The sequence below is a fragment of the Chelonia mydas genome, chromosome 7, assembly GCF_015237465.2.
Source record: "Chelonia mydas isolate rCheMyd1 chromosome 7, rCheMyd1.pri.v2, whole genome shotgun sequence".
Classification (NCBI taxonomy): Eukaryota; Metazoa; Chordata; order Testudines; family Cheloniidae; genus Chelonia; species Chelonia mydas.
The window spans coordinates 24,037,143-24,064,140 of record NC_057853.1 but is presented as its reverse complement, the minus strand read 5'-3'; the positions used below and the strand labels follow the sequence as shown (position 1 = coordinate 24,064,140).

At 43.3% G+C, this 26,998-nt stretch overlaps 1 protein-coding gene across 11 annotated transcripts in view; it reads left to right on the top strand.

The window, feature by feature from the left end:
- Positions 1–26,998, top strand: part of ABHD6 (abhydrolase domain containing 6, acylglycerol lipase) — a 64,540-nt gene that overhangs the window by 18,499 nt on the left and 19,043 nt on the right. Inside the window, exons 1-4 of one of the 11 annotated variants that reach the window (XM_043551482.1) lie at positions 3,803–3,965; positions 17,199–17,260; positions 18,278–18,414; positions 20,491–20,634. In XM_043551482.1, the coding sequence (XP_043407417.1) occupies positions 20,516–20,634 (119 nt within the window). In that variant the 5' untranslated portion in view covers positions 3,803–3,965; positions 17,199–17,260; positions 18,278–18,414; positions 20,491–20,515. Of the gene's footprint in view, positions 1–3,802; positions 3,966–4,093; positions 4,265–4,433; positions 4,510–4,984; positions 5,260–7,536; positions 7,658–17,198; positions 17,261–18,277; positions 18,415–20,141; positions 20,310–20,490; positions 20,635–26,998 lie in introns of those variants that run through there. The other 10 variants (XM_037905052.2, XM_043551484.1, XM_037905048.2 and 7 more) reach the window with 10 other exon arrangements.

The following is a 26,998-nucleotide window of genomic DNA, read 5'->3' as shown; positions in this document are numbered from 1 at the left end:
AGCTCTATCTTCTCCTGTTGCTCTTCCCTCTCAAATCCAGACCCCACCTCTGCTTCCTCTTACTCTTTCTCTCTGGTGATGGCTGTCCCAACCCTGGCCCTGCCTTAGTCCTCACCCTTTTCTCCCACAACTTTCCCCACCATCACCAGGGTACTTCTGGTCCTTCCTCCTCTAACCTCATACCTGTCCCCACCCTCACGCTCTCCCCTCCTCCTGTTTACTTTGGAATGCTCAGAACTCCTCTTCATCTCCCACTCTCTCCACCTCCTGGCTCTCCCAGACAGCTTCCTCCTCCTCCTCTGAACAACACTCCATCTCATCTGCCCCGTCCATAGCACTGTGATCTGTTACTCAACTGGCTTCCCCCTTCCCTATTCATATTAATCTCTGACTTCAACTCTGGCTCTTCCTAGCATCACAGACCCCACCCCCAGCAATTTCAGTTTCCATAGTAATGTCCCATCTGGTCCTCAGCCTCCCTCCTCCTTGTGTAAGTGTTGCCTCTGCATGCGGTCTCTGGAGTGCTGTGGTACTAGGCTTTGCCCTGAAACAGTCTTTGGTGGTGCCAGGTGCCCCATGCTTAAGCAAGTGCTGCAGCTGTAAAGCCCTAAAGGCTCCAGCACCTAGTGCATCTCAAATAGCACTCTGCCAGCTGCTGTCAATGTCATGCTCCTCTCAGCGCGCCCCCCCCGCCCCGCCTCACTCCCCCAATGTATTTTAGCTTACGTTGATTAGGAATCTGTTTAAGACAAACCAAAATGAACCACTCAAATGAAAATAAGTGTCCACACAGGGGCGTGCACTGGTTTAACTAAAGCAATATATTTTAGAAAATATTTAAATTAAACTAGCACAACTTTGTCATGTGGAGAAGGCCCTCAAGTTTAACTAGATTTTATCCACAATGAGACTTCAACCCTTACTGTGTCTTAATAATCCCTTAGCTTCTTTAAACTAAATCTTTTAGGAGGGACTTTATCACAAGACTTTTGAAGTTCCAAGTAAACTTATAACCCCTAGATATCCCTTATCTGTAAGGCTAAAGGTTTTGTTACAGATATTTTTAGTAAAAGTCAGGGACAGGTCATGGGCAAGAGACACTGAGCCATAGATGCTGACTTTTACTAAAAATATCCCTGATAAGGGGTAGGCGGGTTCAGCACCCACTGCAGCTGGGGCTCCTGGGTCCCCTACCGCTGCTGCGTGTGGGAGCTCCGGGGTCCCCCTGCTCGTGGGGCTGGGCTACTGTGGGGTCTCCTCGCCCTTGGTGCAGCTTGGAGCTGCAGGATCCCCCAACTGCTGGCTGTGGCTGGGCAGCTTCAGGGTTTCCACCGCCCGCCATGGCTGGGCAGCTGCGGGGAGTCTTCTTGCCAGGGCTGGACAGCTGTGGGGTCTGCTGCTCCCCACGGCAGCTGGACAGCGGCAGGGTCTGCCAGCCCCCTGCCGCAGCTGGGCAGCTGTAGGGTCCCCACATCAGGGTGGGGGCTGGGAGCTGCAGCCTCAGGGCAGAAAATGTCATGGAAGTCACAGATTCTGTGACCTCTGTGACATAATCGTAGCCTAACTTATCTGCTATTTGATTAGCTTTTTCAAGAAGTCCCAGCAACCTAGAGGAGCTCAATATTCCTTACATCACAGAAGCCATGATCACTTGACCCAATTAAGTCACACTAACCCAAGTATTTAATTTATTCTGTATTTAAGTAAATTCTCTATCAGTTTGCCTGGTACTGAAGTCATAAAATGATTTATACTAAATAACAAATTAATATTTAGCATTCATGTTCAAAGACCTCTGCAAACGTTAACAGAATAACAAAACAAAAATAAAAGAGTGGGGTCAGGTTCCCTGGTCTGCATTTCCCAAGATCTCCATTGGCTCTTTTTTAAAATAATAGGTACCACATTAGCAACTTTCCAATCAGGAGGAACAATTCTTGTTTTTAAGGTAACTTACTTCCAGAAATTATTTAAAACCCCATGGGAGGGAAGGGAAGGCAAGTTAAACAGAATTAATTACGAAGCCTGAAAAAAGGAGATTTTGTAGTTGTGAAGTGGAAATGGAATCACAAGACTACCCACTAAGTAAAAGCATGTAAAAGTTTCCTTCTGCTTTATGTTATAAGAGCTGTCTGACAGCCCGGAGGAACATATGCTGTATCTCCTTTATGGGTGCTGCAGCATGTGGGCTGGGATACTCTTGAAAGCATCATGACTCCCAATACTTCTGCTAGGTTGGGTGATTTGCACAGCCCCAATGCTGGAGATGTGCTAAAAAGCCCATATGAGCTCTGTGCGTTCAATATGAATAAATAAGTAAATAAAGCAAAGAGGAAATTCTTTTTGAAATGTAAGATCCCGTTAAGCTTGAAAATGCCATTTTCTATTTGCCAGTTTTGAAGTTCTGCAAGTGGCAAGCTGATTTGTTTGTGTTTTGCATGGATATGGTTGTTTCTGTTTCATACTGTCATAAATTACATCTTATGTAAAATACTATCAGTTAATGTTACAGCAACTCTGGGAATAGAGTTCATTTGGTTTCTTCCAAGTCATAAGAGGGTACAATTTATTTAATGACAATTTTTTAAAGAGGTTTGTTTGTTTTAAAATACAGATGGAACAGTAGCTTTTTTACAACAAATATAACGGGGGAAAGTTTTTCCTATTCTAAATAACAGGTTTAAGGCAAATCACATTTCAAACTTCTAACAGTGGTCCAGGGAAAGGTGGCTAACAAAGGATTTTTTTAACATTAGGTTTATGCCCTTTTTTGCTGCTTGTCTTTTATTTTAGAAATATTAGGAATTTAACATTGAGACTTCCCTGGTTTTATTGGAGGGCCACTGGAAGATCTAGGAGATGTTCATTGTGAGCTCTCACACGGCACCTGAAGGGATGGAGGAATTGAATCTTTTTAACAAAAATTTCCTTCCTTCAAAATGTTAATTAGTTATGGAAGTTAATAATTACACTTTCCAAAAACAAAGAGTTTTAAGCAGTCTGGCTAAAAATCCCTTCCTCTTTCAAATAGCCAATTTTCATTCTCTTGGGCCCGACTCCTACAAAGCTTTAGGCATGTGCTGAATTTTCTGCACTGTGAGTAAACCCAGATCAAGGGCGTGATTTTTGTGATGTGATCACGGCAGTGTTTTCCAGCCTAGACAGGACCCAATGTTCTAATGTTAAAAACCAAGCGGTGTTATTTTAAAGTTAACCCAAACTTTACAAGTCTTTAGATATATAAAAAAGAAAGAAAATGGCAAGTGCCCATTGTGCTTTCCTTTGTGGAAATGCTGACAGACTCTTAATGGATATTTTTAAGCATTTAGACTTAGTATCTAGATTTTCACAAAATCGAATATTAATAGAGATATTTTATTTTTTTTTAAGTTAAACAGTTTATTACTTTATTGTGTTTACAAAAGGAGAATCTGATTGGGAACAGGATCGTCTACTTTCACTATTCAAAATAAGCAAAATAAAACAAAAACCAAAAATCCAACCCCCCCCCCCCCGAAGTATTCATTGTGAAAAATAAATTAGAAGTTTCACTATTCATTGCGTTGTATAACCCTGAACTTTTATTACTCGCACAGGAAAGGAAACCTTTTCATATAGGGCTTTTGATCTGCCAGTGTCCCTTTAATTACAAGAGTGTAGCTTAGCTCAGTGCCACATAACGGCGGATTTATTGCTTGCAGAACAAGCCCAGCTGGGGCAGCCTCCCATCAGCTTTGCAGCAGCCTGCTAGTGGCGGTGCCCAGTATGATGTCATGCCACTTCTGCTGATGACGTCTGTTCAGCTCTGGAACAAAACAATCCAAATGCATACCCAGTGCAGCGCCAGGGACCCTTAATCACGGCCCCCCTGGGCTGCCCGCCAAGAGCCGGTCGTCCGTATCTGTGCGCTATGTCCCAGGCAGGCACCAGCCCGTGGCTAAGGGGGAGCAGCTCCAGACAACGGGGTACAGCGATGGAGCTTTATGCCATTCCATTGGCCCGGGGGGCAGGGCGGGCTGCTGTTCAGACTGAGCCCGAGCATTTTCTGTCGGAGGGGGAGGCTCCCGTGCTCCCTGCCTTTAAGGTGCAGGGACAGAGAGAGAGAGAGAGGCAGAAGCAGCGCGCGCGGCAGTTGCGCGGCTGCAGCCCGGGACAGCCGCAGCCGAAGGAGGCGTCGCGAGCGGAGCGGGGCAGCTGCTGCAGGGCCGGCCCCGGGGTGGGGACGCCGCGGCGGGGGCGGCGGCGAAGCCGGAGAGCCGGGCGGGTGAGGACGGGCTGAGCTAGGAGGCTGTGCATGGAGGTGCCGGGGAGGATGCTGCTGCTGCTGCTGCTGCTGCTGCTGCAGCGGCCGGGAGGGGAGGGGATGGGATGGGATGCAGGCGGCGGCGGCGGAAACAGCTGGGGGCAGCCTGGCTTGGGCCGCTGCCGGGGCTTGAGGCGCCGTGTCAGCGATCGGGGCGGGGAGAGGAGCTGCCGGTGCAGCCGGGGGGCAGACCCCGGGGCGCCAGGGTATGTGGTCTCTTCTGAAGCCCGACGGGAGCCGGGCCTGGGCAGCGTGGGGCCACCCGAGCGCACATTCACCTGGCTCCACCCAGGCACATAGAGGCAGCGTCCCTGGCCTCCTGGGTCGGCGCCGCAGTACAGTCGGACTCCGCACATGCATGTCCTGGACCTGGTTACTCCGCAGAGGCGGAAAAGGCCCCCTCAGAGCACTTCGCCTAGCAACAGCCACGCTCCTCCCCAGAAGTGGCTGGCTTTCGGAGCGTGCTGTGATGTGACCTCACCCGCGTGTGGTCTGTAAAGCGCTTTGTTGTGCTAAACCTTGTACAGCGTCATTCCTGGGGCAGGGGGCGGTCGCACAGGAAAGGTGGAACCAGATGGGATTCTATTCTAGAACATTGTCCCTAGCTGCGATTTCCTGAGTCAGCATGGCTGTTCTCGGGAATGTACCAATATTCTGTGAGAAGCTAACACCATGTTTGTCTGTCTGTGAATTTATATCTGTGATGGGATATCACTGGTGTTGCCAGACTGTTGAACAATGTTCGGTGTTTCTTTTATTGCTTAAATTGTGGTTCTCACAAGAAGGGCCTGTGAATTCTTCAGTGCCCTAGCCTCTCTTGTGGGCTGCAGGGATTCACTTGGTCATTCTCTAAAGTGGGTCTCAGGAATTGGTTTACTGAAATTTTTTAAAACAAGATTTTTGCACAGATCCCTGTGCCACTTCAGATATGAACCTGACATAAGACTGTAGGCGTTGTAAGTAAAATGGTTTACTGGTGAAGTTTGTTGAACGCTCTCCAGCCATCAGAATTACAGGCACAGAATGGTTAAGCTTGCAGAAGTTTTAAACTGAGTTTAAATATTTATTTCAGAGAGCATTGAGCACAGTGAGTGGGATTTCTCTTGAGATTATAGGGCATTAGGCACATTCGTATCTGGGAGAATCAAAAGCAGTTTGGAGGATTGTTTTCAGTTGAAAATTCCTAATTTGTTTTAATACGGGGGAAGTCTGTTGATGTACTCAGTATAAACCGAAGTACTTACACATGACCTCCTGAGCACTAGTGGAAACAACACTGAGCTTCTTCCATAACAGAGTAGGATATGTGTAATGCAGCATTTTCATCTCCGAGATCTCAAAATTTGGGCCAGGATTTAAAATAATGTGTTTTAGTGTTTCCTTTTTGAAAAGGAAGAGTTGTTACTAATCTGTGATTTAAAGGGGAGGGGGATTTTGCTGCTTTATGATCTTAGACTTTAATGAAGGACAATGCCAGATTGGAGGAAGGCTAGGGGAAATTTCTGATGCAGCTAAGCTGACCAGATGTCCTGATATTATTGTGACCATCCTGATATTAAGGACTTTATTTTATATAGGCAACCTATTCCCCCCTCCTGATTTTTCACACTTGCTATCTGGTCACTAGATGCATCTGAGAAAACTGATATGTCAGGAAGGATTTGTTAGTTATGTATTGCTTACTGTACTGTGTCTGAGCCATTACAGGCAGCTTCATTTTAGAAGTAATGGGACAGTTTCATCAAAAGGGAGTATGTGTGTTGTGTATATGTATGTCTTTCATATTTTAACAAATCAGTGGATCTTTGTGAGCACCTATACAGTTCTGGTATTTAAAAAAAAGTTGTTAAGTTCTCACTGTAATTGTTTTTAATTTGAAAGTAGATAAATAGCCACCGAAAAATGTTTCTATTGATTTTTAACATTGGAAAAGCAAAGTGGTATCCATGTCTATTGTTTTGAAGAACCCGCCTTCTTCCAAAATGAAATTCTATGCGTATCAGATGGTGTAGTATAAATGCTACTTTGATCAATGTCTATACACTTGGAAAGAAATTCAGAATCTGGTTAGGTTGGAGCCATTCTTTAGATTTATTAGGGGAAAGCATATAATCTCTTCCCCCAACCTTTCACATTCATATCCGCTCATATATGAGCAATGATAACTTCAGATATACAAATGAAATAAATAGGGAAATTACGCAACTTGTGTACACCACTTAAAATGTGTCTTTATACATGCTGATGTATACGCATATACATAAGGGATGGAGATTATTTTTGGATTTGGAAGAAAGAAGGGGACTTTTCTCTGTGACTTTAAGCCAGCTGCTATTGTTGGAATCACAGCCAGTACCAGTTAAGCTTTTCAACGGTGTTTTAACCATGCTGTTGACAAGTACCAGTAATCAGTTGTTGCTGTGTTTTGTTAATTGATACTAAAAAACAGGGATAGAAACTGAACCCAAATGACCTGATTTCAGTTTGTTTCTCGTGTTTTACAAAGTAAAAACAGGTCAAAGATACAGAGCCTGTGAAACTTAGAAAAAAAATATTTATTCATCTTGAAGCAGTCTGTAAATAAATTCTAACAGTTGCTTTTCTTAATTCCATTCCTTTTAGGACTGGATTAAGCAGGATAGCTAAGTGGCTCCTGGACAAGCAGTTCCCTCCATAGCATTTCAAATATTAATAGATCTTAATTTACATTATACAATTATATGGCTTCTGAAAGACTGCAGAGCATAGCACGTGTGTGAAAAGTCAGAACAGCTGGAATAAATTATAGCAGTATCAAAATAGTACATCAAATTATTTCTTATATATATATGGCATTGTAAGCAGAAGATGCTTTCAAAGAGAAACTTCAATTTTTCTTGTGTTATTAGCTAGTTCAGGTTGGGGTTCTGGTGACAGACGCTCTGCTATTACGGTTTATCATAGCCTGAAAATCCCTCAGCGGGGTCTTACATTTGTATTGTGGTGTTTCTTCTCTATTAATATTTCAAGTAAAAATAAGATGGATTTAAATTTTTTGTAACTTTTAGTATTTTTAATTTAAAAATCTATTGCTGTGTAAGTCAGAAATTGAGTGCTCTGGAGCCAAGTAACATTAAGCTAAATATAGACTATATCCAAAATGATTTTGATTTTTACAGACACAGTTCTTTACTGATAATGGCTACGTTAAAGTTCGGCAGGCCTGTTTAATGAAAATATATATCTGATTTCTACAGAAAGAAAGTCCTCCATGACCTTGCACAGATTTGCGCAGATGGACTTTTTTCTTCCCTTGCTGAACTGGGCCCTAAATTCTCACCTGTATTTTTAGCTTCTGAATTCAAAAATTGTTTGGTATGTCAGTACTCCCAGTGGCGTGTATTATCCTCTGTATGCGAAACACCATTTCATGAAAAGGAGTTTGCCTTGTAGGTTATGTAACTTTCCCCGAGACGCATTGTACAAAAAACTGGTGATACTAATGAAAAGTATCAGTGCTCTGTGCATGCTGCTCTGGTACTTCACTGCTTCAGATTTGAATTTCCCCGCCCCCTACTTGGATCTCATAAACAATATTAAACTAATTCAGATTAATTTAGTTTTGGTGAGGAGGCATCTCTGTTTTAATTGTGCCACAGAGTGTGCTGTTTTTGAAGCCTATTTGGGGTTAACTTGTTAAAATCAAAAGAAACATTTGAATTATACCCCAAGAATTCTTTTATACCAATTCACATGCCAGCAAGGAACAAGACAGACTATAGACAAGGATTTAAAACTCATTCAGACTAACTAGTCAGTCTTTTGGCTGAGTGCTGCTGACAGTGCAGTTATTCTGCCATACTCAGTAAGTGGCAGCTTTTCTACTTTTGAAACTTAACATTTTTACATTTGAACAGGTTATTCAGTTAATTGAGTTCAAATGGGGAATAATGATTTATGACCTGACGAATGCTTGGTTATAAATTTCCTTGCTCTTCCTTCTGCTTTTGATAATTATTCATTAGATTATTTTGGACGAAGGGGCTGTTGGGTAAATTCTGTGGGACTATCTGGAACTGCTCTTGAATGATTTAAATCCTGTTTCACCACCTACGTTACTTCTGTCACTCACTTACATGCTGTTTCTGGCAGCAGTAAGACATTTGGGATGACAGGGTTTTATTTTGAATTCCTTTCTAGAGAATGCTTTAATCTTAGAGGCATGTGGTCCAGTGGTTAGCTCAAATCTGGGCAGCAGCACTCATGGGTTCTAGTCCCAGCTCTGCTGCTAGCTCATTGTAAACGTCAGTGTTTTTCCATTTTGCATATGGATGTCATGGTTACCCACCTTGCATTGGTATTGTATTATAAGGCTTGCCTAATTAATGTTTAGGAAGTGCTTTGAGGACCTTGCAAGGAAGGCGCTGTAGAAGCCCAGAGTGGTGTTTTTCTCCCATCTGTTGCTATGCAAACAACACTTGGTTACAAAGCTCTCGTTGGGATAATTTAGCCTTTGAGAACAGATTGTGATCCAATGACGTGCAGCTTTTAATGAGTGCAAGTCATGGGTTTTGGCTTTTGTTTTAATTTAGTTTCTGACAGAATCAAAATGTTGCTTGTTGTGTTTCAGTGATGGTTAAATTAGCATCCTCTTTTTTAGTTGTGTTGCCTTTTTAATAGCAGTAATATTATTTTGTCTTTTGTTAAGAGCTTAGGTGTTACTGTGGGCTAAAAAATACAACCTAAACAAAACCTGAGGTGGCTTCTGAAGAACGAAACAAAATGCATCCTTTCCCTAAGGGACAAGTTTGCTGCTTTCACACTCTTCCTGGTCCCTGCTGGCATGGCATGTGGTGCAGGAAGCCAAGTTTGCTCCTGCTGTAAAATTTTTGTTGTCTTTTTAACTCTATCCTTTCTTTAAAACAACCCACAACACAGTAAACAAGACACTTTCTGGAGCGTAAAAGACATTTTAAGTAGCTTGCTAGTCTGAATCAGTGCCACCTGCAGTTTGGGGATTGATTTGAAGAATTAATTTTCTCTATATGGTTTTGCTTGTATGGTTTTATGCTGCCCTCCTTGTCCCTCCCAGCATACGGGGTGTGAGGCAGGGTGAAGGAGTGCTGGGGTTTGATAGTTCTTGCCTATTGCCACAGCCCCAGATGGCTGGGGAGAGAACCACCCTCCCCAGAATCTAGGGAATGCAATAGGTACTGCTGGGGGAATTCTGTGCCACTGCATGTGTGCAGAATTGGTGTCCCCCTCAGATTTATTTGCTTTCCCACAGAAAAATGACTTTCTGACAGGGAAACAAAGGGAAGCTGCAAGCACAGTCATGCATCACTTCCTAGGAGAGCAGGTACATCATTTCACGCACCCGGAGCAGCTGGCAGAGAGGTAAATTACTGCGGGGCTAGGGACTTTAAGGTCAGGCTTGACAAAGCCCTGGCTGGGATGATTTAGTTGGGGATTGGTCCTGCTTTTAGCAGGGGGTTGGACTAGATGACCTCCTGAGGTCCCTTCCAACCCTGATATTCCATGATTCTATGACACCCCAGCCAGTAGCTTCTGCCCTGAGCCGGGATCAGCTGCTGGTCCCAGCTGGGCTGTAGGCAGGAGAGGACAGGACTTCCTCTTCCCCTGCAAGGAGTGTCTGGGCTATGTCAGAACCCACCCCCAGAAACCTCCCGCAGCTGCAGGAAGCTCAGCATCTTACCCTGCTTCCTGCCCACATCGCTCCTCAACTGTGGGGGGAGGGGTCACTATACGGGGAGCTGCTCCCCCATCCACCCAATGCCCATGTATCCGGACCTCCCATACCCAGACACCCCTGCCAGGCCTCACCGTGTATATCCAGAACTCCCCTAGCCCTCCATACCCGAACCCCACCCCATTGAACCTTAACCGCTGCATCTGGAGCCCCCCTGCATGCAGACTCCCTGCCTCCGGACCCTTACTCCTGCACCCAGACCACTACCCACTGAGCTCCCTCCACTCAAACCCCCACCCCGTGCACCACCCTGAGCCCCACATCCAGACCAACAAATAGCTCCACCTCCACTCCCCCAGCACCCAGACAACCCCGCCCCCCGCACTGAGACCCCCACACCCAGATCCCTCCACTGAGCCCCAACCACCTTCACCTGGAAGCCCTGGCAGAGTCCCATTGCCCCTGCACCTGGAACCCCCCCAAAAAGCCTGTGTGCATCCAGATCCCCCCACACTTAGACCCCCCACTGAGCTGCCTGCATCCAGATTGTCCCACACAGAATCCTCTCACACCACACCTGGATCCCTTGACACTGAGCCCCTCCGCACTTGGATCCTGCCTGGTTGAGCCTGCGTGCCCACACTTGGTGCGCGTGGTGCAAAGGGGGGCCCCAGGTTGTTTCTGGGGCAGGCCCAGGCCCAGGTGCTGCATAAGGGTCAGGTGCAGCCTCACCGCTGAGTCCGTGTCCCAGGGGTGAGGGGCCTGCAGGGTGATCTCCCTCCTTTGTGCAGCCCGTGGCCTGGGCTCCCCACTGCCATGCTGGAGCCTCTGCACTTATTTATTGACAAATAAAACTTGAAGATTTTTAAAATATTTTGTGCAGCATTTTTAATGTTTTGGCCCAGAATGCTCTTAGGAGTAAATAGGATGGATTGATTTAAATCAAAGAAGCGTAAATCACTGATTTTAATCAGCAAGCAAGAAACCTATTTTTAAGCCATCCATTTAAATTGTGTACTTTTAATTTTCCTAAAGCAAGTTTGATTCTCATTGGTTGGTAACCATTAAAATATGTTGGTTTGCAACTAAATATAGCTTTTACACTAAATTTGGTACTTCTTTTTGCTAACCAGGAGCATACACTATTTAATTTATTACACATTTATTTAAGCAATCAGGGATTTGGAGCAATCAAATTTTTAAATTGCTCCGCTCCAGCTCCACTCTGGCACCAATAGTGACTGCTCCAGCTCCGCTCCGCCCTCCAACTCAAATGAATTTTTAACTAAATAAAAAAGTGCATACTGTAATTTTGAAAAAACATTATTTTTATTCAGACTTTTAAAACAATTTAAATGTCAACAATGATACAAACTAGAATCATTCATAATTCATTCTGTAAAAAATTATTGCAGCAATCAAGTCGTCTTTCATAGCCTGCTGCAAATCATTTAAAATTAACTTTAAAGCTGAAAGCAGTCACTGTACACGAGCTTGAGTTGTTGGCACGCTCGAAGCAATTCTACAGGCAGCCTGAATGCAGTGTGAGTAGCTGTGAATGGCCTCAAAAACAGACTTAACTTTTAGCCTACCAATAGACTCCATCGCCTCACAATCTTCCCAAAAATTTATCTCGAATAATGCTTCATTACAATTATGAATTGCAGAAAGTCGCCGGCGTCTTTCTTGTTTACCCAGTTCCTTTTCGAAGGCGTCATCTTCTGAAGAATTGGTGCTTGAATTATCTCCATTTCACTGTGATGGTTGAAGATGTCTCGGGGTGGACGCTTGAACAAGTTCAGAGTGGAGATGGAAGTTTGAGAACAGCCTGCTATTTCTGAAGGATGTGAACTTTCTGAAACCGCAGATTCAATTGTTGATGACTCCTTTTGTTGTGTTTCATTTTCTACACCCTCTTTCGCTGAGTTCAAATGTAGCAATAGATTTTGTTGTTCGAGTCGTCGAGCAATATCAAGGAGCCTTTCCTTTGCCTTTGTTATTTCTCTTGAGCATATTTCTCTTGACCGTGGGTCAACATAAACTCCATCAAGGAAATTAATATTGTCAAAAAGCTTCTCTTCGCGTTTCTGCACAGAGGATAGAATTCCTTCTGCAATTTGTCCACCATTTTCTTGCAAGAATTTTGACAATTTTCGCCATTCCTTCATTAAAACTCCAGGGGTTACATCGACAGCTTGAAGATTCACAGTTGTTTGGTTTGGCTTTGCCAAGAGGTCTCGCAGGTTCTTCACTTTGTCCCATTCAGCTTTTGTTAACTTGAGTTCTCTTGTTCCAGGAGCAACCACTTGTTCACAGTAAGATTGAAAAACGAGAAGCCGATCAATCATCGCAAATGTTGAACCCCAGCGAGTCACAGTGATTGAGTTACCCCATGTAGATCAAGCAGAACACTTTGAATACTTGGGGTTCGTAGTTTGACAACGACTTGTTGAATTTTTGCCAGAAATTTCTTTGCATGTTCTTTGTTCAGTCCATCCCAGATTGCCAACTGAAGAGTGTGAATACCACACCTCATCAGTTGGACTTTTGAGTCATCCTCATGAAGCCATGTTGGAAGTATGAGGCTAGGGTCATTAACCCATTGTGCAGCAGCATCCATGTTGAGTTCGATTTCATCCATTCCTTTAGTTTCTTCATCAGGCAAAATAGCTTCAGTTCTGTTTACTTCACTGTTCTCAGAGGTAGAAATGGTTTCATTGTCCTCACTGAAATTTTTGACAGCATACGTCATGTTTGCTGCATTGTCAACGCAGACGCTCAACACTTGCATTTCACTGATCCCAAATTTTTCTAAAATAGCTTTTACTTTTCACGTACGAAGAATTGTGACTCCCTTCAGTGTCCATTTATGTCCAAGGTTTTTTACCACAGCTTTATCTTTTCCTTCTTCGTAGAACTGAGCATTGATTGCAAGGAAATTTCTGTTTCCATGGGTTGCCGCATCCATTTTCAGGTAGCACAATTTTTGCTCCAAAGCTGTCTTGAGCTCTTTGCGACCAGACTCAGCTATGCTGACAACTAAATGACGAACTGCATCGTGCCCCGTCGAAACGCCAAGGTGCCGACCCATTTCACCTACATTTTTTTGGAATCCTTTGTTCTTTAGCTTGAAGGTAGTGAGTGGTGTTGAACCCAAGCAAACCATTTCCATCAGCCCTTCATGGAAAGTATTGGCATCCATGGTGACTGTAACCTTTGAGGACTTCAAATATGAGTCAAGTTTTGTTTGCTCAATTTTGGGTTTCTTTTCAGATGAAGCTCCGCAAAAAATCTTTTCTCCAGGAGTTTTCAAAGAGCCAGATGAACGTCGTTTAGCAGCGTCCGCTTTCTGTTTTGCCTCATCTTCCTGGTCCTTTTTGTAACCAGAGCCTCATAGTTTTCAGGATGGTTACGTTTTACATGCCACCAAAGTCTGAAACTTTTCACAGCGCTTGCTTCACTTGTCTTGAAGCTACATGGTTTGAGCTCGCCATTCACTTCCATTTCCACCTTGCACGTTGCCGATATCGTCTTTGCTTTTCCCAAAAGCACAAATTTTGGCTTTTCAAATTCAAAAATAAGGACGTCGTTGAGATCCTTTTCCGTAAATCGGCTATCAATCATCAGGAGCAGATTTGATTTTTTTGTTGAAGCCATGGCCAAATCTTCCTGTGCTGCTACCGCATCCCAGTGTTTCTTGTTTTGATCTTTGAAAAGCAATGAACAAAAGCATTACATTTTTTTATAATGTACCTGCTTGTGATATCTTAACCGCTTAAGGTATTTCATTTTTGTCCAGAAAATCCAAAATAAATTCGATCTCATTTTCTTTTTACACAAAATTATTATTAAAGTATATTTTAATATTTTAACATTTTAATGAAGTTTTAATGAAGTAAGAAGTATTTTTAATATACATAATTAATATAAATTTTTATTTATAAATTGCAAGTTAGTTTTCCTTGTGAAATTTTGCTGTAAAAATATTTGAAATATTTTCCAAGTTTTTAATTAATATCTCAAAAACGCTTTAATATAGATATATCAATGAAATTTGGTATGTGCCGTAGCGTTAGTAGGTGCTATCGCTGTTCTACAGCATTAATTGTTGGGACGTAACGAGGCTACACATTACAAGGTTGAAAATAAACTTTAATAGGAAAGCAGATTCAAATTGCAAGCACAGTCCTTTTAGTAAAGAGAGCAAATGTTCAGAAATATGTTTTTGCATCATCAGCCTGAATGGATTATACAAAATAGAACAAATAACAGGTTCTATCTTGTATAATGTTTCTAGCCTGATGAAGGAAAAACCCGTTAAAGTTGATTTCCAACATTCTGTCGTACAACATCATTCAAATAAAATTATTTAAACTACAGGCGTCGTGAAGTGGGGGGACTGAGCCAATTTTATTTAATATTTTTTAAATCTTTGACTATTTAACAGGTACAACCCTGGAATATGATTTAATGCTAAAACATGTATTAAAATGGTACTCTTCATTTATTTTGTATAATTAACTGTTTCTGAGAAAACTGTTTAAAAATTTTAATCTGCTTAGATGCTTAGAGTGATACAAACAATTTAGTTATTACTTATTTTTCAACTTTGGAATCATAAATTTTAAACGTAATAATAAATATTAACCAAAAATTATTAACTTATTAGGGAACATAATATTACCGCTCCTAGCCAGGGGCAGTCGACATCTAGCCTTTCTTGAAATATAAAATAAAAATGATCAACCGCCAGTTCGGGACGCCTATGGTTTAAATAACTTTGGATAATGTAATATGGTAGCACATACTAACACTAAGACACAGACATAATTTCATTACTTTTTGAGATATTAATCAGAAATTAACTTTTCATCACCTCCTTGAAGGGACTGTAGCTCCCTTAGGAAGAATTTTAGGACGCGTGTTCGTTTTTTCTTAAAATGACCTAAGGATTCACCCCCAAAGTTGTGTTGGACGTTTTCCAATCACTCTGGGTAGATCACAGAAATCACTCCTAATTTACGCAAAAATGTTTACTGTATATTTATATGTCTGCTGCACGCGACTTTTTCAGTAAATTTAAAATGACAAACAACGCTACCAAAAGACCATCGAACAGATAACATATAAAATAAGTCCGGCAGAGTGATACGGGAGCATGTACAAATGAACAAATGTACTGGTAACGGGAGCCTGTGGGAGAAATGAGCTTACGTGGTTAATATCTCTTGCGATATCTTAATGTATCAATAAACAAAAACTTTTTTTGGGGGGGCAATATACCTATTCGTGATATCTTAAACATTGCGTCTTGCATCGCACTTTTCCGTAATTGCAGCACTCAGCGCGTCTCGTTGATCAACGCTTACAAAAGAAGTATAAATACACACTAATCTAACTATCTAACTAATCTACATGAGTACGTACTCGCCTAACCTTGGCACAAGGGTGGGAGCAGTCTGCAGTGTTGCTGGATGTCTGATAATTATCTGATTCTTTAATAAAACATATCTCCAAAAAACTTTGTAATTTTGTATCTGTACATTAAATCTTGATTTTGGCCGAAGTGAGAATAACTGTGACATTACGTAAAGTGGTAAAGTAGATGTTAATATCAGTTGCTATACAATCTGAAACTTTTTGGCACTTTTAGGACTTTCTTGCTAAATATCATTCCTTTTGGATTGAAAATGAAAAAAAAAAAACAACTGGAGCAGTGGAGCAGTCAAGATTTTCTGTGATCCGGCTCCGCTCCAGCTCCGGGCAAAATCCTGCAGCTCCACTGTTCCACGCTCCAGCTCCAGATTCTTAATTCTTATTTTTAATTATGTTTGAAAATGATGAATGATGCAGTTCTTATTGACTGGATGATTACTTTTTACTTGTGATTTGTGTCTAGCTCTGTTTGGCTGAAAATTCAAAATGCACAAAAAATAGCTTTTTTTTTTTTTTTTTAAAATAAAACTACCTGAAATGTGCTGGATACATAAATAAAAGTTTATTTACAGTACTTTAAATTGGGAGTAAGTCAGCTGAAGGCAGTAGAGTTACTTTGGTGGCAGTGAGTGAAGAATAAAGCCCAATGCTATAGTAATGGAAACATCAGTATTTTGTATTTTTCACTCTGATTTAGATTTGAAATTTCAAATTACATCAGTCTTATATCCGGAATGGAAAGAGAAAACATGCACATGTCATTCTGTATCTTCATGTATACATGCATGTCTTATATTAGAGCTTGCGAGAAAGGCATACCATATTTCTATTCAGGTTTGTCAGATGCATCTGGTTTATGAGGGATATGTTTCCTTGAGTAGTGTAATGCTCATTGGGAATATTTAATCATATGAGTTGTAACAGCTGCCATGGCTTACCCCAGGAGCAGACTGCAGGCAGGAAGCTGGTAAACATGACTTTGCTTGTTGAACTCTAATGCAGAACAGCCAGTTGGAACAAATAATACACTTCCTGGTTGCTGCCCCTGCCAGCACACCCCTCTTAAAGGGAATCACATCAAATAACTGGAACTCTTAACCAGGCTTTCAGACCCTACAGTAGACATTAATCAAATGCTGTTTGTGCATTAAATGTCTTTCCGTGTGTTCTGTAACTTGAATGCTACTTTATCTAGAGCTGCTGATTAACTCATCAAGAAAGCTCAATCTATTATTGTAGGAGTACAAAGAAATGTCCATCTCTCTAATACATTACAGCCCCATTTATTGAAAAGTTGTGGGGCAATATAAAATCTTTGGGGAAGAGGGTTTCAAATAAATAGGAACAGAGGGAGCTTGACTGACTTTTAGTTAATGTGATTTAATTGTACTGATTATTTAATGATAGTTGTGATCCTAAGTTTCCATCTTTCTTCTTTCCTTCAGTTCAGCCCTTGATGAGGCAGATCCTACTGTTAAGTGGATTCTTTCTGTTGGCTCAGAATGCTTTAATCTTCTCACTCTTTTTCAGTGTTTGTCCTGCGTGTTGACTTGCACTTTGTACATGCTTGGAACTAGTGTCTTGATATTATTTTATTACATGAAGTGATATAAAATGCGAAAGGTTGAACAGGGGGTAGTGACCTTGTACTTTGAAGCGCTGCTGATGGTTTAAACAGCAGAAATGAACAGCATCTCTGCTACTAAATATGAAAGATAAAAGCCCTGGAATATAATTTCCTTTTTTTTTCTTTTTTAATAATGATTTCAGAATATCATCGGAACCGGTAGCCTGTGGCAGCTGTACCCAGGAGGAAGAGGCTTTTCTGAACCGTAAGCCCTGCTCTTAAAGACTCTGATTATTATGTTTAAATTCTAATCAGAGAATGGGGTGTTTTTCAATAAATTAATGTCTTTTTGAAAGAAGTTATAGTCAGTGTTCTCCATCTGCTGCACACCCACCTACTGTCTAAGCTAACAAAGCCAGCCTCACAGTTAAATGTGCTACTTGTGAGATCTACAGCAAAGCAAAGGCTAAATAGTGGCTGTAAGCCACTGTGCATGCGGTGGCAAACTGGGAAAGTGCGTTGCCCAAGCAGAAACTCTGAGGCGGGGGTTTTCAAACTTTTTTCCTTGTGACCCAGTTGAAGAAAATTGTTGATGCCGTGACCCAACGTAATTATATCTTTTGACTAGAGTTTTCATAAAATCATAATGTTGCAATACATTCCAGCTTAACTCACTTTACATAACTAACACTAGACACTAGCTTTAGTAAGCCTATGGTAAGGAGTGTGGGAGGTGGCCCAAGGTAGGGCCGAGGGTGAAGTGCAGAGGTGAGTGCTCTGTCTGTGGGTGAGGGCTCTAAGGTGGAGCTGGGGATGAGGGATTCAGGGTGCAGGAGGGGGCTCAGGACTGGGGCAGAGAGTTGAGATGCGGGGTGGGGTCAGGGATGAGGGGTTCAAGATGCAGAAGGGGGCAGGGGGTTGGGGTGGGGCCAGGGATGTGGAGTTTGGAGTGCAGGCAGGCTGCCACAGGGCTGGGGACAGAGGACTTCCCCCAGCCCTCTCCCTGTAGACAGCAGCTAGCTCCAGGGGAGGGGCCTTTCTCTCTCCCTGCCCGCAGCACAGAGCTCCTGGAGAAGGGGCCCCTTTCTCCCCCTGCCGCAAGAAGCACAGACCAGCTCCGGGGGAAGGGCCTCTCTCTCCCTCTGCATGGTGCTCCAGGGGAAGGGTCCGAGTCCCGGCAGCAGCGAGCTCCGGGCTGGGGGAGAGGCCCGCAGCAGCCCTGCAAGCCCCAACTTGCTCCCCTCCCCAGTTCCCGCTCACCCCCTACCTCTCTCCTCTTTAGGTCCCTGCTGCACAGCCCTTTAGAGCTGGCGCGTGGCAACAATCATTATAATTTGAATCAGCAAGGCGACCCAGTGACTGACATTCCGTGACCCAGTACTGGGTCCCAACCCGTACTTTGAAAAACACTGCTCTAAGGTGATCGCGCACCCCTCTCAGTAAAAATTTTTTGAGCACGCTCCCCCAATATATGTATATTTATTTATCTAAGGGGGCCCCGGGGCCCTGGCCTGCAGCTCTAAAGCCCCTTTCGGAATGCGGCCCTGAGAGCACGGGCTGGAGGAGCAGGGACAGCCGTGCAGCCGGCAGCCGGAGAGAAGCGGCGCTTTCCCCTTCAAAGCGACACTTCGGCCGGCTTTGAAGGGGAAAGTGCCACTTCTTTCTGGCTGCACGGCTGCCCCTGCTCCTCCACAGGCTGGGGGACTCAGGGCTGCCCCCCTGCCTTTTTTTTCCCCCCTCCGGCGGTGCTCCTCCTGCCACGCTGCCCTTTTGCTCTGGTGGCGTTCCTCCTGCTGCACTCCGCAGTCGATCGTCTTGCGCACCCCCTGCGGTGCATGCACCCCACTTTGGAGACCACTGCTCTAAGGCACCATACCCAAAGCCGGCACATTGCCTCCAGGAGCAATGGTGGAGTATAGCTTTTGCTGTACCCCCCGAAAGCTTGCAATGTGTGCTCCCTGCCTTCTCCCACAAACTCCTTATGCTATGCCATAAAGGAGAGAGGGGGGTCCTCACACCTTTAGGTGTTATAGCACCACTGAATTACTAGAGACCCTACATCCTCCTGTCTGGAGAGGATACAGGCTGGGAGTGTGCTGTTCTCCTGCACAAGGGTAAAGGGAGGAGAGCCCCTACATACTCTCCTCAACCTTTTACACATTCTCAATGTGGCCCTGAGTAGTGAAAGTGCCTGGGACACTTCTGGGTTAATGCCCTTGGAAATTAGACTGTTTTTGTCTAAAAAACAGAACATTTTCTTCAGCACTCTTTCCCCCAGCTAATCTTAGCCATTATATTTTAAAATATGTTTCTTAATTTTAATATAAAATATGACCCAGTAGTACAGCTCCAGTTCAGAATAGATTGTAAATACAATGTTTGGTTCGTGTTCGGCAACGTAATATACCAGCTGTAGCAACTACTGTAACATCTCAAAATAATCAAAACCCATCTGGAGCAAAAGAGAAGTAGGTTTATCCATGGGCCCTATTGTGAGAAGTTGAGCAGTAGCACTGGGAGGTGGGTGGTTAGTGAACCTTAGATTTAAATATGCTTGGATTTATAATTCATTCTTGTGAGGAGGCTAGCATTGAGAAATGGATGGTATGGCAGATGTTCAGCATCAGGAATTAAGGGATATGCCCAGGATATCTGTGTGCCAGGGTTTAATCCTTCAGTAGTAAAGTGCATGCATGCTGTTTAGTGATGAGAGTATAGAAATAAAGGAATCCCACATTATGCTATACAGACAGTTGCATTTGAAAAGCAATTTGTATTAGCAGTCCCAGAACATGGAAGTTCTTTGAGATCTTGCATTTGGAGCACTCTGAGGTTCTGGCAGGGGGCCTTTTAACATAGCTCTTGGGAACAATATATTTTCAGTCTAGTACAAGGATTTGAATGCTCTGCTATTTTCTCAGAGAAGGGGACCAGTTTGACTCTTCTGAGGGCCTGCAGACAAAGAATGCTATGCCAGGTCTCCTTCCCAGACTTCCTTGAGATCTTTAAGAGGCTCTACTCCTTGATTATCAGCTGCCTGTCTAAAGCAGAAATGAGTCTGACTCAGGACACATGAGGTTGAATTTTAGGTCAGATATTGTGTGCTGTGAATCTCAGACTTGGTATGGAGGCTGGGAAGGCTAATTGGGTTAAATGAGTGCTTAATAAGAGCTTTCTTACCCCAGTCTTCAGATTGGGGATAGCATGATGGTAGGGAGGGGGCGAGAATTTATGTTTTGCAAAGTGCCATAGCAACTAAATTATGACCAGCTGTATTAGCTTCGATCCGAGAAGATGAGATTGCAGTTTTTAGGGTCAGTTTGGGTCTGAAAGAAATAGGGTTTTAAAACTGAAAACAGTTTGCTGTGTTCCTGACCAATATCTGTTGTATATTACAATATCTATTTTATGTTTAATGCCTTCCTCTTATCTTGGCAGCCTTTCCTTCATTCATTATTTTGTTGCTAACCTCTGGTTCTTATTTAACATATGCAGGTGAGGTAGAATCTTAAAGAACAATATGGACCTTGATGTGTTAAACATGTTTGTAATAGCAGGAGGCACTCTGGCTATCCCCATTCTGGCATTTGTAGCATCCTTTCTCCTATGGCCTTCTGCACTGATCAAAATCTATTATTGGTAAGTTAAAGTATAAGAATATTAGCATGGAATGATTATTTTTGGTTCACACTGTAACGTAGATTTAAAATGTGTGGTTGCCAGACAGACAGAGTGCTGAGACAGAGTGCTCGGTAAGTCCCACTTATCTTAAAGATGTGGTCCCCATTGATCTTATTGTTTATTATTCATATTCTTAACTCGTGATCATACAGTAGTGCATGGGTCCTCAGACTCGGGCGGAGGGCCCCATTATGACGAGTGCTGTACATACACATAGTAAGGAACGGCACTTGCCCCAAAGAGCTTACAATCTAACTAGACAATGAAGATAAAGGCTGGGAGAGAGGAAATATTATTTATCCTGATTTTGCAGATAGGGACCTGAGGTATAGAGAGATTGAGCAACTTGCCCAGGGTCACATATGAGCAGTGACATTGGAACAATTTTTACAGAGAGGGTGCTGAGAGCCATTGAACAAAACTGTAAACCCTGCATATCATAGAAACCACGTCAAGCCTGGGCGTGCTGCTGCACCCCTAGTTCCAGCACCCCTGCATGTGAGGTCACTGTCAAAGCCAGGTACTGAACCTTGGTCTCCTGAGTCCCAGAGTTCAAGGTTGTGTTCTCTTCTAGCCCACAGAAATGAGTAACAGAGGAGTCCAGCTTTAATACATTTTAGAAGACAGGATTGTTTATTGACAAGGCATGTTATGAAAACTTCCCAAAATCTCAGTCAGCTATTCTTGATACCAAGGTACACTGGCACCTGGGGGAAGTATTCTAGGGCCCGTAATATAAAATTAGATTAAGACTTTAACATGTGGATGGAGTTTTGTTATAATAGATTTGTATTACTCTTAAAAAACATAACTTTAAAACACAGATTGAAGGAATACTATCATTCCTTATCACACTCTCCCAACTGAGGCTTTTTGGGTTATGTCTTTGTTGCAGGTTGCTAGGCAGGGCTTGATTATCCGGGTTGCTTTCATTTGAGAGGGAGGGCTGCCCATGGGAACTGGTGTCATTTGCACTTTTCACAGTACAGGAGAACAGACTGGGGGAAAATGGCCTGTTGGACACCCTCATCAATCAGGAAGGCTATCTGGATCTTGTGGGCAGGAGTGATTGTCGCAATGGGACCAGAATGTGGGTTCAAGCAGAGCAGAGAAACAAAACAAGGTGTGGGAGAGAATTAAAAGCAAGAGAGCAATTGACAGAGGCTTCATGATTCCTCTGTGAACTGGGACAGAGCAATCTTCCAGCAAGACAGAGTGGAAACCTGGTAATTTCATGCTCAGGACAAATAAAAGTGTTATGCCCAGGAGAAGTAGAAAACCCCTGTGCAGCAGTAATCTGCATTGGTAATGCAGTTGTCAGAGTCTGTGGAACTCCTCTTGACGTCTCATGACAAGCTGCATTTCTGTGAGTCATTCCTTTGCTAAGGAGATGATGGTAATGGGCTCTCACTGAGAGAAACATTAATGGCTCTAAGTTCGTTCCCCATGACAACTGTATTGTGACTGTACTTACAATAGCCTGGCCAGTCTTATTTCAAAATGGCTAGGCTGCAGAACAAACACAAGGTACCTTTATGTGGTAACTAACATGTGGCCTGTCAGTTTCTTGAATATGAATGTTAATCTGAGGGTTCTGATTTGTATCAGGTTACACAAAGCTTCTTGGAAACCACATCTTTCCTCATGATTAAGAATATAATTTGAAATGTGAAAACTGTTAGTTACAGAAAGAAGGTTCCCAGCTCTCTCTCTTTCTTTGCAGTGGCGTGTTGAAGAGAAGTTGTATAATTTTCCTCATTATCCTAATGTACCCCATCCTTTCCAATAACAGAAGAGAACCACACTAGTTCTTTAGTCTTCATGGAAACGAGATGAAGCAATGATGATGTTTGCAATCCCTCTGTTTATTTCAGATGAGGGTTTAAACAGAAAATATTCCTTTAAAAATGCCTCATCTGGCATTCCAGTTGTGTTAGTTCAGCAGGATTGCTGTACCTGATGTACAGTTAACAGTATGAGTTGTTTTAATTTGGTCACTCATCAATTCCACTCTACTGCTGAGGTATCTTAAAGTCAAACTGATCTTCCATAGAAATTTCTGACCATAGTGCAATTTGTAATCTCACTTCCACTCATTCAGGCAAGGCAGCAGTATCAATCTCTCTCTCTCTCTCTCTTTTTTTTTTTTTTTTTTAATGGACAGACATGTAGGTCTAACAGATTTATTCTAAGTAATCTCATAATCTTATGTATTCAGGCAACTGAAGGTTAAAACTGGCAGGATGTAATCAAACCCTGGAATATTGGTAACTAAATTTGTGTAAGGAAGAATTCCTTTCCTTCACGCATCACATCAGGAATTGTGAGGCAGAATGATGCTTCTGCAAATGATGGCTAAAAAATATCACCAGTTCTCTGCTATGGAGATGTCAGTCCAGATGCTGGGACTTCTGCGTCCTCTGGCTTGTATAAATCCGATTGGCAAAAGAGGATTAAACAAGTTTCACTTCCTTTGTAGATGCTTTTCCTATTTTTTTTAAATCTCTATTCTGTGTGTCCTGGGAATGTGTCTCCATAATGCCCTATAACCAGTAGAGTTATCAGCAGCCATTGCTGTAACAAAGATTGTGCAGACTTGTTTACGTAGATTGTAAACTCTTTGGGGGCAGGCACCATGTTTTTGTTCTGTGTTTGTACAGCATTGAGCACAACAGGGTCCTGGTCAATGACTAGGGCTCCTAGGTTCTACAGAAATACAATTAATCAACAAGAAGAAGTCGCACAAGCCTATTAACAGACAGTGTGAAGGCATGTGCTGCAAGAAATTAGTTGTGGAAGTCGTTGCCACAGGATGTCATTGAGGTCAAGAATTTAGCAAGATTCAGAGAGGGATTGAATGGTGATATGGATAACAAAATATCCATAGTTGTTATAGCACTAAAAGAAGAGTTTTGGAAAGGATACAAAACCAGTCATCAGGGTTTAAGCCAGTCTCTCAACTAGTTGGGGTTAGGATGAGGCCTTCATGGAGAGGCAGATTACCCCAAATCTGCCTATTCTGGGCTTTCTTGCACCTTCCTCTGAAGCATTTGGTACTGGCTACAGTCACAGATACTGGACTGGATGGACCTTGGAGCTGGTCCAGAATGGCAGTTCCTACGTTCTTGAAAATATTTAGTCAGTGGAGACATAGGCAAGAGTTTCAGAGTAGAGACGATGATCAGAAAAGGGCTGATGACAGAGAGCTCTGAGGAGCCAGGCTAAGTAGGCAGGTAAGAATGTGCTAGATGTTTTAAAAAATGAGAGGATGGGGAGAGGATTTTTCTAAAGAGATAAATGCCCGTTTCTTTCTTTTCTAAGCTTATCTTTGAGTCTACATCTGCAGTAGCTGGATCTGTAATGCCTGGACATAACTACGAGTCATGGAGGAGTCTTGTGTACATTTTGTTACAGAATATCCAGCCGTTCTCCCTCCCGCGCCCGCCCCTGCTTCCTGTGAATCTTGTTTCTTCAGCATTTTTATTGTTTAATTTGTTGTTTATTCTGTTCATTAGAAATTGTTTTTTTGTTCTGAAATCATATTCTCTTCGTGCACCTGTAGGAAGGAATGAGAGGGAAAGTGTTGTGGCTACTACATAACCAAACTCAGTCCCCTTTCAATCCATGGACAATTTCCCCTTCTCAGGGTAGACTGAGCTCTTGGGAGCAGGCTGAGGTCACAGACCTGACAGGGGTAGCCAGTGACAGAAGGTCGCATCTCCTTTCACCACACAATTCAAAAGCTGTTCTCTTTGTCCCCCCATTCCCTCTCTCCCCTCCCCATTATTGTTCTTACGGGTTGCACTAGGTCTACAATGAGCTACACTCTTAATGATAGAGGCCATGGCCTTAGTTTGTAGTTGGGGTGCTACAGAATGACTTTTTCCTTCTCACCTGCTTTTGGTGTTTGTCTCCCTGCAGGGTTTGACACCTGAGACTGCTCCACTGCCATCTGGCAGTGGATCGCTCCTCCTTTGCTTTGTGTGCTAATCCATTTAGCTGCCATTCCTGCTGCTGCTAATAGCGTTAACACCTTGTGAGGGATCAGTTCAGCTTTGGACAGATTATTTTGTCTTTTGGTGAATTGATCCATCAGGATCAGTTGCTAAAAATGTTAATATCTTGCCCAATGATGGTTTACACAGGGCCCCTGAGGCAAACTTTAAGACACTTATTCGTTCAGGGTGAAATTCACCTCTGAATGTAGGACCTGCACAAGGTCTAGGCACCACATAAATCCCACATAAGCCCTCAAAATAGGGCTTACAGTAAATAAGGATTGAGGTGCTGTATAAGCTTTTTGCTGGCTTTCTGCACCCTCACAATGACAACACAATCCAGCCTTAGTGACAACATAGTCGCCTCTTATATGCACTGATACTACTCAAGCTGGTATTTATCAATATTCTGGTCACCAGATACTGTGCAATTATTTGTTTAATGTGCAGACAGGGGCCAGAGTCTAATCTCAGTCAGAGTAACTCTGTTGACTTCACTGAAGTCAGTCTTGGTTTTGCTTCAGTGTCATGGAGCTTAGAATCTGCCTTGTGTTGCAGATTCTTGCTTTGTTTGCCTGAATGAACCTCCATTTGTTTTAAAATGTACTTATGGCACTCAGGATTGGTCCCAGACAGAGCAAGAGCAAAAGCAAAAAGGAAAATCTTATAAAAATAGAGTCCCAAAGTGATCAAAGTTAGAGTGAGATGAATAGAAAGCCCTTGTGCTGAGCCTTGAAGAGGAGGGATTCACGAGACATCAGCAGGGAGGGTGTTGCATACATGCAGCCCCACTCCCCAGCTCATTTCAGATGAACAACTGAGAGCAAGGACAGCCTGGTTGACCTCTCTTGCCTTGTGAACAGCAAAATGGCTGTTTGTGTACTTCAGCCCTACATGACAAAAGGCCATAGAGACCATCAGCAAAACCTTGATTTGAAACCAGTGCATTATTCCCAAGGGCTTTATTTCGGCTGAAAGCAACGCAGGATGCTGTATAGCTGTCCACAATATTGTCCCGGTCACTTTTTGCTTTAAATGTTTTTTCAAATATTATAAAGCAGCTGTCAACAGTTCCCCTTTGACACAGAGTGCTCCCTTTCAGATGGGCACCCTAACACCAGGTTTACTGTCCTACTTCCCCCCTCGAGCTCCTGGTGACTTCACAACAGGCTCTCTTGTCTCAGTAATACACCTCCTTAGGGCAGTTTATTACAAAATGCTAGTGCAAACAATCTGTAACAAAAGTCCCGAAACATAATCCATTTCTCATGCCCCCCGCCCCCATGCAGTCCTTAAAATCCCATGTGATCTGGTCAGTAGACATAGCACATACCACACTCTGGAGCCTTCCACCACTCCTGGGCTCTTCTTTAGTGCTCTCCTGTCCTGCCAGGACAGCCGCCACATCCCTTCCAGCTGCAACCCCCAGCCTTTCTGCTGGGAGTTCATCCTCATCAGGGAGCATCCAGCTCTGCCCCTGTTCTGTTAAGCTCCCATCTTAAACAGGCCAGAAAGTAGGCCCTGCACCTGTTTCCCCAGCCCTCAGACACCCTCTGGTTCCAGTGCACCAGCGTGGAGATGTCAGCAGGTATGCCCCTCCGCTGCTCACCTGCCTTTAGCCCGCTTTGGGCCTCAGCTCTGCCTCTCCAGCTTGCAAATCAGTAGGCAACTCTGTCTGCTGCTTTTTTGCCTTCCATTCGCTCCAGCTTGGGGAGTTCATCCAGAAAACCCCTCTTCTGCCTTCCCTGAGGAACCTTCTACAGTTTCCTTCAGGGACCTCCTCCCTCTCTGAGTCTGCACCTGTTCTAGCACAGGGGTGCTAGACAGCTTCATTTAAAGGGGTCAGCCACCCTGTGGCAGCAGCCAAAATATTAAACTTTGATAGAGGTTTGCTAGCTCTTCTGCTCTGTTAAAGTTCTCAGCACCTGTCTGTGGGCTATCTTGAGTGCATGTTGTCCCTAAGGACAGGTCCCCCACAAGCCCTGCATACCAGCGGAGCCCCACTTCCCATGTAAGTGGTGTATCAGTCCCTTGTGGGGACTGAGCTCTCTGTGGCATTTTTCACTGAACTCAAATGAGCCAGCGTAACAACTGCTGACATTACATGTCCATAATACTTCGCCTTTATATGTGTCATTTTACCCAAGGGTCTCCTTGTGCTTTTCAAATATAAACTAAGCTTCGCGATTCCCCTCTGAATAAGAAAGAATTGTTTGTGTCCATATTAAAGATGAGTAAATTGAGCCAAAAGAGGCTAATCTTCAGCACATCCTCTGAGGCATCCTCAGCCTCCATTGACTTCACTGGGGATTGGTGATGCTGCG